Genomic DNA, 10,173 nt, shown 5'->3' with positions numbered 1-10,173 from the left:
TTAAATTATTTACATGATTTTTATTATTTCATTTTTATTAAATAGCCTAATAAATATCCAAAGTTCCCAGACTTTGTTGTTATTTGAACTTATGGTTCTCCACTCTCCTGACAAGTTTGTTCCTGAATATATTATTATGTGAGTTACTTACTAAGTTATGTAGGCTATATAGAATTCACAAGTTATAGAATTCACAATAAGGATGTGTTTATTCTGAGAAGCATTTTGTCTTCCTTGAACCTGAGTTTACTTTCATTACGTCATTCAGTGGGAGTGCCACAGTGTTTCGTATCTAACCAATCACAGCGCGGCACAGGTACCACGGTATCACTCGGAAGGGCGTTTTAGTTAGTTTCACCCTTTCAGCTTACCTTGACTTGGCTTTCCGAGGGCCTAGGAAATACACAACTCTCTAAAAGTTCTAGTAACGTAGGCCTATTAGAAAAGCAGGTATTTTTAGAAAAGTGGAATATTTTGGAAGACTTCTATCGTTTCAGAGTGGATATGTTGACCTTCGTCTTTGTGTGCCTCTCTATCTCAGTCTCAGGTAACTTAGGCGTCCATGTTTTTAGTGTTTGAATCATGTTTAGCCTAACGTACATTACATGTTTGTTATTACGTCGTGTCATTGACTGCTGTGAATTAATCAGTAGGCCTAAACTTTGAATATTTTTTAATTAGCTGCTATTTTGCTAAAAGACTTACTTTTCTTTAAATGTTTTCTTCTATTTATTACATTAAAATGTAATTACTATTTGCGTATAGTGGAGTTTAGCGTTTAAATCATAGGCCTAGGCTAGTTTATTTAGTAGCTACAGGTCTGCAAGAAGAGAAAACGTCACTTTACCTGTCACTCAAATGTGACCTTATTAAATCAATCCGGATACGAATCGTTATTTTGAATCGGCTCTTGTCAATTAAGAACCGTTCGAAATACGTTTGGATAAAGCAACTCGTACCTAGCAAAACTAGGCGTATCTGCTTTCATACGATAACGTTACCTAATTCTAGTAATTTACGTTTCGTGTTTCGAACAGAAACAGCAGCTTAAATCTTGTTGTTTTGCTGTTTAAACGTGAAAGAAGGCTTTTCATGGTTCGGCGGTATCACCTGGGGAACCTGTATTTCCACCTCGCCCATCCCCCACCCGAAACCCGAGCTCAACAACCAGGAGTATATGTGACAGCTGAAAGGCAATCCAGGAAGCGTGCCCAGATAAAAACAATTAACAACAGTGTAGTCGCAGTAGATTCATATAGTAAAAGTGTGATGTATTTGTTATTGAGTGTTATTAGTAGGCTACTCCGTCAGCGACGCGGACACAGTTATTTGTTGATAGCAGCATCCACTGCGCGCGCGCACACACACACACACACACACACACACACACAACATCCTGTTAAGCAGACGGGGAAACTCACTAAATTTAGATTATTTGAGTTGCCAATCATGTTTGTTTATACACGTTACGTTACCTTCAAGTTCACAGGGGAAAAACAGGTTAGAACGGCAAATAGTCTGGAAACCGTATAAAAGAATTGTCAGAGAAACATGTTTATGAATTTCAAAAAGAAATGTGGAATAGCAGTTGTAACTGCCATACCATCATTTTCTGGCTTTCATTTATTACATATCATTATATATTTTGTTATTTTAGTTTTTTACTACCTTATGAAGTATGAAGCTAAAAATTATCTTTTCCTTTTTTTCAATATAGAAAAAATATTTTGATATTATTTCCTTTAATCAAGCTATCTGATATACTATTTAACCTGTTGTTTTTCTTGAAATTTTGTGACTTTTTCCTATTTAGGGTCATGAACATGCATGCAAAGTTTCTACACGCCGATGTGTAGTGAAATGTGTTTACGTAAATTTGTATACAATTTCGATGTCCCTGCTTCAATTTGACTCATTTGACAGCTATTCAAAAGCAACTGTACAAATACAAAATAACATTTCTTTTTTGTATGTCAGAGCTCTTTATCTCTAGTCCTGAAGTGCCAGTGTCTTGCTGAGTTTAACAACTTTTTATTTTTAAAGTTTGTGAAAACAAAACTTTTTAATCTGTTCACTGTCAGTCCCACTTTTTGAGCATAGACACGAAAATGACTTTTCCAACTTTAATTGTTCTAAATCTTTAATACTTTGGAGCACAGACCTAAGTTTGGTATCTTTTTGAAGGAGAAACATCACAGATTATTGTAGAAGTAAAAAAAAGTTATAGAAGTTTAATTTTATAAAAATATATATTTTTGTATTTTATATAAAATATATATTTTACAAAGCATGTTTAAAAAAAATCAAAAGCAAACATCTGAAGTTCTGTGGCAAGTTTTAGGTTGATATCTCAAAAAAAATGAACTTTTAAGTAAGATTTTTTTGGGGGGTGCAGTTACAAACTTTTCCACTAGATGATATCCAGGCTCCACTGGTGACCATATAAGGACTCTTCTATTTCCATATGGTTTCATTATCTCTATTTATCTATTGTTGCTCTGTCATTTCTTTTGAAAAACAGTCACCGAATTTGAAAACAAGAGTCTGAAAGCATTCAAATGATATAGGCTATAGTTTGTCAAGATTTCTTTAGATTTAGACTAAGATATTATTGTTATAAATGTGTAATCGCAAACGAGGGGCAGTCTTAAAAATAGTGGTTAAAAACATTTTTATAAATCATAAATTCAGATATTTATTTTTGTATTGTGTGAAAAGTATTGATGCTAAAAGTTAATTGTGTTGTGTCTGATTGTATGTTTTTTTCCATAGTGTGATTTTTAAGGAATTGAATTGAATCCAAATATGGTCAATTTTACCCTCTCCAACAAAGCCGTACCCAGAAATTCAACAGTGCGTGAGGGTTAAAATGAAATGTACTGTATTGATATGTTTGCTAGTGTCACAATGATGTTTGTAGCATCAATACGTGTTAGCTTCCTAATAGACCTGTAATTTTTTTCTCTTCTTGGTCTTGGTGACCCAACATCCTTTATGTTTGTCAAAAAGTCATTTTAAAGGGTAAATGTTCAAAACACAAATGTCTTTCCTCAACCTTTACCTCTTTGCATAGATTCAGGAATTGCATATTTATATTTTCTGAGCCTGTCCAAATGAACAGGGTTCCATTTTGTCTGATTCTTTGTTTCCTGATGTTTCTGTTGAATAAAAAATAAACAAAATAAGTGTAAAGATGAATAAAAATAAAGATGTCAGAAGAACACCATTCCACTCTGTTGTTAATGCAATTTATAATGTGCTTAGTTTGATTTAAAAAATGTTTTATTACTGATTATGGATTGAATCTGTTTCTTTCTGTCTGCAGGCCTACATGCTGATTTTACGGTTACTGTTGCTAATCCCTCAGTAAAAGTGAAGGAGAATGAGGGTAAGTTTCATTTTGCCCTTTCTGTTTGTTTGTCTTTCAATTATAATTGTTTCTGTGTGTCATGAGCAGTCAGATATTACTAATGGAAAACTTTTGATGTGGTGCCTGCCTGCATAGGTTTTTCACTGAAGAATAGTCATTTATGTGGTGTTTGTTACAAATGTAACAATTATTGGAGAGCATCTCTACTGGCCGGCCTAAGGACAGGTCTGCCCGTTATTATTCAAAAGTAGTGCTTTTTTTTTTTTTTTCAGGAGCTGACTTGAAATGTTCCTACACCGCTGACTTTGGAGCAACACCCAGAATAGAATGGAAGTTCAAGGATCTCAAGGGCTCTCAGTCATTAATTTACTTTGATGATAAGCCAACTGGTATGGATGAAAAGTTTACTGTCATCATTGGAACCTTGCAGTTGCATTTCCTTATTGTGTGTTAATCTGTAAAATGACAATTTTAGGAAATATCTTTTTTCTTTCAGCTCAGTATGCAAGCCGTGTCACTCAGTATCCTGGAGGACTGAGATTTAACAAGGTGACGCGAGCAGACACTGGAGACTATGACTGTGAGGTGTCTGGAAATAGTGGATATGGAGAGAACACAGTCAAACTCACTGTCCTTGGTAAATCATATTGTGTTGTTTACATAATCATTACTACCTGAGAACTGTCACTAATGTGTATGTCATGTGATATCATAACCCTGAGCTATAAACAGCAACAGGGAGTGGCCCAGCCTACTTTTAGCCAATCACAAAGTTCGTGGGTGGTCTAATTCAGTGGCTAAGCCTATTAGAAATCACCAAAACTGCTGAAAATGCTTACAGCACCTTTAACCTGCTGTTTTAAAGGGATACTTTCATTATTTACTCACACTTATTTAGTTCCAAGTCTAAATGCATTTATTTTTCTGGGGAACACAAAAGATAACATTTTGAAAAAGTGATGCGTACATGGAAAAAGTCAGTGGGGTCGAGTGTTGTTTATATTTAACACAATATATACATGTGAAACTCGAAAAATTAGAATATTGTGCAAAAGTTCGTTTATTTCAGTAATTCAACTTAAAAGATGAAACAAATTTATTAGTTGACTCATTCCATTCAAAGTGAGATATTTCAAGCCTTTATTTGTTATAATTTTGATGATTATGGCTTACAGCTTATGGAAACCCCATATTCAAAATTAGAATATTACTTGAAATCAGTATAAAAAAAAAAGGATTTTAAATACAGAAATGTCGGCCCTCTAAAAAGTATAATAATGCATATGTACTCAGTACTTGGTTTGGGCCCCTTTTGTTTGAATTACTGCCTCAATGCGGCGTGGCATATATGCTATCAGCAAAATATTCAAATTGTTTGAGTTTCACCTGTAGCTTTGATATTTATATATATAAATATATATTTAGCCTTACAATTCTCACTGTAATTCTCTCCACTACAGTGCCTCCTTCTAAGCCCGTATCTAGAATTCCTTCATCAGTCACAACAGGCAGTAACGCACTTCTTTCCTGCTTCGACAATGATGGCTCCCCCCCACCCACCTATAAGTGGTACAAAGACAACACTCCCCTCCCTGACGATCCCAGCAAGTTCCCCTCTTTTAAAAACCTCACCTACAAGATGAACGCTTTCAATGGTAACCTGGTGAGTGTTGATCTACAATATTTGAAAATACAAAATAACATATATAATGAGAGTGTGTATATATATATATATATATATATATATGTCACATCAAACTCTTTGGTCAAAACATTCAGTACTATACTGTATATTGCCATAATTTAAATGTTATTTTGCACTTTAGGATAATTCTAGGTTTTTGTTAGTTAAATTATTTCTGTAAAATTTTGTTTGTGTGATCAGGAGTTCCCGAGTGTGTCTAAGCTGGATATCGGTTCATATTTCTGTGAGGCCTCTAATGGAGAAGGTGCCCCTCAGCGTGGTAATGCAGTGCAGATGGATGTCCGTAAGTAATAGAGATGGGTTGATCATGAACCATTTGTTCATTTTTAACGAATCTTTTATATGATTTGGAAAGGCAAGTTGTCTCAGAGAGCAATTCGTTCATCTTGGGGCGAATTCCAAACGGTGTTGGCACTTAAGGAAGGGGACGCCATTTGTAGGGGTGTTCCGAACGAAAGTGAACCACTGAAACTCTTCACAAAGGGCCCTTCCACAAAAGTCCGTTAGCGAAGGGTACATGCAATGGTCACTTCAAGCAAGTAATTTTATCGTTTATGGTCATGAGACCCAGGGTGGTGAATCAGTTTTAAAGCTAGATGATGGGAGAGTTCCAGTTATTGTATAAACAGAATAATTAAAGTTGTTTTGATATATTAAACACACTTTTATCATACATTTCAAATGAAGTTTAAGTAAGTTTCATAGGTAAGAAATTTTGGATATTAAAATAGTAGATATGTTAGGAAAATGTGACTACATGCAGGGCCGAAAGAAGAGACGATACGTTTTAAAGTCTCACTCACTCACCCAGTGCGTATTTAGTTTAAAGGGTAACTAAACTCTAAACCAACTTTTTTTAGTTAATGATCTGTAAGAATGGGGCTTTATTAGTGCCGATCATTGATTCGAGTAAATTTTTTGACATTTTGTATAAAGTGTTTTAATTCTACTATATATGGTGTAAAAACCAAGCGTGCCGCACAAGCCCTGAAAAGTGAAGCCAAAGCGTCTCGATCGCCCCCCCAGTGGCCGGTCCTAGTATAGCTCATAAACCCCGCCTCCCCATGTTATTCAACGCCATGTGAGACCAACTAAACAATTAAATTACACTTCAAATATCGTTTTTCCAAATATGGTTTCTGTCATTTACTGTAGTTTGTATCATGCTGATGTAATTTCAAGTGTTTGTTTTTAAAATAAGTTTGTTTTTAGTTAGTTATTTGATGCGGTGGTGTGACGTCATAATTGACAGCTGTGATTGACAGGTTCTCAGAGTGAAGTAGTCACTGAAGCACCAACAGACTTTTTTGCGGGATCTTCGGAGGACTGAGGAGATTGGAGCTTTAAATTTAATATCTAAATTTCTATAATTAATTTAAAAAAAAGTGCAGGAGCTTGTGATTGATTCAGCGAGAGTGAGGGCGGGGCCTTGATTTCACGGCTTTACTTCCTGCTCACGACTGCGCAGGTCTGGTTCCGAAATCGCTTCTGCGCAGACTCAAGTCCCAAGATGTCAGCGCCATATCGGGATACTGACCAATGGAAGAGAGTGAAGGGGCGTTGTCCATCTTTTTTTACAGTCTATGGTAAAAACATCTGAGTGCTGCCCTCTTCAGTTTGAACGGTGGCTACTGCAGTTGAATTTTCCTATTGGATGTTTGCGGTGCTTTGTGACGTAAGCGTGGACACGCATGGACTTCAAATGACCGCTCTGTTGCAAAGCTACTTGCGTCACTCCAGTCACTCTCCATTTTTGAGTCTGACAGCAGCTGTCACTGCGGGTCTCAGGTGCACGCCCCAATTAAAAATTATATAATTATTATAAATGCTTGCTCCAAAACATACTAATATATTTCAAAACAAATTATACAAGTAAAATAATATGAAATTATATATGTACTAAATGTACACATACCGTGTGGTAGCAATATAGATAAAATACAGTAAAAATGTAAACATTACTAAGAAAAAAAAACAAAAAAAAACTTGCACCTTCGTAGACCATCACTGGAAAACCAAATACAATTTCTTTCCCTTTTTTATGTTCTTATTGTTTCTTAATCAATCAGGGACAAGAGAGAGGACAAGAACAGCAAGGGTCAAATACAAAGGTAGGGATTATATATAGGGTTACTTATAGGGGGACAAAAAGAAGATTTTTTAAAGTACAAGAGGAAAGGTTGCCAAATCATGTGAAATTGTTCTGTTCTCCCATACATTTTTTTTCTATTTGAATAAACTGCAACAGCTCATGCATCCAATGAAAATAACTGGGTGGGGAAGGATCTTTCCAGTTCATTAGTAGTATAAGCCTTTTAGCAATTATTAAGCAAAAAGCTAGAGCATTTGACTGTAAAGATAAGGACACCTTTGTGGGATTAAGACCAAATAGTGCCACTAAGGATGTTCAACATCTAAAACAAAAATGTCAGAAATGTCAAGAAACAAAGACTTGAAGATTGATGTCCAGGAAGAGGTCAACGCTGGGCAAAGCCAAAAAGTATGATAAAGTGTAGCCGAAGCTTGTCGACATCGGTTACAAGTAGGATTGAGATCGGGTTTATTTTAAACAGTTTAGCTTTTGTACAATAAATTGTGTAACTGTGAGAGGAGGTATGTACACGACAAAGGGCCTTAAACCATTCCTCATCAGTAAAAGCGTGGTTAAGATCTGATTCCCAACTTTGCTTTATTTTAGACATGGTTGAAAAATCTGACATCCGACTGAACTACAAACTTTCCACTGATGTCTGTGAAAAAGGGATGCACTAGACAAGCTTGGACGTCTGTGCCGCCGCGCGCTCAATCCACTGCGTGTTTTTCGCTAATCAGCTCGTGCACCACAGCTATATAGGTGTTACTGTATTTTGTTTAATATTCCACTAATTAGATACATTTACTTCATAGACAGCATTCTTTTTTTATCTCCATTTATACTCTCTGTTGTCAGTGTTTCTTTGTCTGGACACAAACACTGTACACGCGCTGCCTGGTATCGTTTGTTGTTGGTATCGGAGCATTTTTACGAGTACACAAGGGCAGTATCGGGATTGTAAAACTAATCCGTATGAATTGAGCGGTCTAGTCCAAATTTTCTGAAGAGACACGATCGCTTTATGTATGATGAACAGATTTAATTTAGGCTTTTATTCACATATTATTCATTGGTTCTTGTGGAAGCTCAAACGTGCTGAAGTGAAGGATGAGGGGAGGACAGTGAGGGGTTGAGGCCCTATGATATTTGCTTCTCAAACAGATGTCTTGATTCACTTTAATTTGTTGGTTTTCTTTATTATAGGTGATCTAAATGTTGGTGGCATTGTTGCTGGGGTCATCGTGGCTTTGCTGGCAGTAGGGTTGCTCCTCTTTGCTCTCTGGTTTGCCAGTAAAAAGGGATATCTACCAAGTAAGTTCTTACTGCGTGTGTGTCTGTCGAGTGAGTGAGTGAGTGAGTGAGTGAGTGAGTGAGTGAGTGAGTGAGTGAGTGAGTGAGTGAGTGAGGAATAATTATAAAATCAAACAATAAGATGTCATAGCTACAATAATTAGAAATGTAAAATTTTTATTCAAAATGATTTGACTAATTTGCATCCCCCCCCCCTCTACAGAAATGGCTGAAAGGTAAGAGTTTATTTCTGTGGCACATACTTTAAATCTTTATTATATAATACTATATCTTGCATTAAATATGTTCTAAAATGTAATAAAATGATATAAATGATCTATTGCAGCAAGCCGAAAACACAAGCTGTTTATACCCAGCCTAGAGCAGATGATGATGATGGAGATGTAAGTACAACACACATGCTTAGTTGTGTGAATTATATTAAACCGCTGAATTGATTTCCCCATTGGAATTCTGTTTGCAGTAGTTCATTTTGAATGTCATTTTCTATTTGTGTGTCCTGTTCTATCACCACAATAGTGGTTCTGGTAAAATAATTATTTTCACACTGTTTTGTGTCTGTTTCAGGGGGAATTCAGACAGAAATCATCTTTTGTGGTGTAGCCTGTGCTGCTTTGGATGAATTGTCAAGATTTGTTGCCTAGATCAATTTTTTCTATTTAAGTTCATACAAATCAGGATCTGTTTGTGTGTGAAGAGTGTGCTTCAAATGTGGCTCCCTTCCCTGCCTACCACACTAGTTGACCATAGAGATGTCCAAAAGCTTTAATCATAAATGTGTGTGCGGTAGTTTAAATTTACATATCTAGTCTCTTTTGCAGCAATGAATTGAAATGTAATTTATTGAACTACGAGTAATTTGTGAGTGGAAATTAACAAACTTAAAGGGTTTATTATCAATCCTTTATTAATATAATATACTCAAGTAATATTAATTTGTTTAGTTATTTATGGCTTGAGGCGTCCAAGGCTAATTCTACGTGAGTCTGTGCTATGGGATGAAAGCTGGGGAAAAGAAGGTACTATGAATGTTCCCCATTCATGAAATAATCCCCCTTCTCCTTGATATAAACATTTGCTGTACATTGTAGTCATCATTTGCTGTTTGTTTACTTCACTGGCATTTTTTATGATAGTGTACTTTGTGTTTTTATGTGTTTTGTACTTCATTCATGAAATGTAAATATTTCTTTCTGGTTTTTATTGGATGTTATAGAATTTAAAATCATGCTTTATTGACCTCTTTAAATTGTTCAACTGGAAACAAATTACAAAACTGTTTTTCTTGTTTGATTGAAGTTTTAATGTCTGACTTGATCCCGTTCTTCCAATAAACTAAACTTACTGATTATGACTTATGCAATATTATATGAAATGCTGCTGACACTCCTCCATTAGCAGGTCCACCCAGTCTGCTCATGCAGAAATCTCCTTGTGAATGTGAAATTAAGCAATGCTATCTGTGGTTGTCTGAACAATATGACTCTTTTTGAAATATCTCTTTTCTATCACGCAGGTTGAGAGTATGAATGAATATATTCATTTTTAAGTTATTTCTTAATGTGTCAATAACCTCATGAGATCTAAAATGTTTTGAATATGACCACTACGAGGCAGTGAAGGACCACAATAAATTCTGCACAGCTTCGTAAAACTGTCGAAATTAACTTCCCATTGGCATGTATCTTCTAT

At 35.7% G+C, this 10,173-nt stretch overlaps 1 protein-coding gene across 2 annotated transcripts; it reads left to right on the top strand.

Moving 5' to 3' along the window:
* Positions 1-373: 373 nt before the first annotated feature.
* f11r.1 (F11 receptor, tandem duplicate 1) lies at positions 374-9,236 on the top strand. 2 transcript variants are annotated; one of them, XM_056257335.1, is made up of 10 exons: positions 374-547; positions 3,326-3,388; positions 3,643-3,759; positions 3,867-4,007; positions 4,831-5,033; positions 5,256-5,358; positions 8,374-8,481; positions 8,684-8,696; positions 8,807-8,864; positions 9,049-9,236. In XM_056257335.1, exons 1-10 carry the CDS (start codon positions 505-507, stop codon positions 9,082-9,084), a joined length of 885 nt encoding a protein of 294 aa, XP_056113310.1. In that variant the 5' UTR covers positions 374-504; the 3' UTR covers positions 9,085-9,236. The 2 variants fall into 2 exon arrangements, with proteins under 2 accessions (XP_056113310.1, XP_056113309.1); XM_056257334.1 differs by lacking the exons at positions 8,684-8,696; positions 8,807-8,864; positions 9,049-9,236 and adding an exon at positions 8,573-8,597 and having other exon boundaries at positions 375-547; positions 8,374-8,506.
* The last annotated feature ends 937 nt before the right edge of the window (positions 9,237-10,173 follow it).

The sequence above is a fragment of the Rhinichthys klamathensis genome, unplaced genomic scaffold (genome assembly GCF_029890125.1).
Source record: "Rhinichthys klamathensis goyatoka isolate OS25496 unplaced genomic scaffold, OSU_Roscu_1.1 h1tg000137l_1, whole genome shotgun sequence".
NCBI classification, from domain to species: domain Eukaryota; kingdom Metazoa; phylum Chordata; class Actinopteri; order Cypriniformes; family Leuciscidae; genus Rhinichthys; species Rhinichthys klamathensis.
Note: the sequence above shows the minus strand (reverse complement) of the source record. Positions and strands in the feature narration are given on the sequence as shown.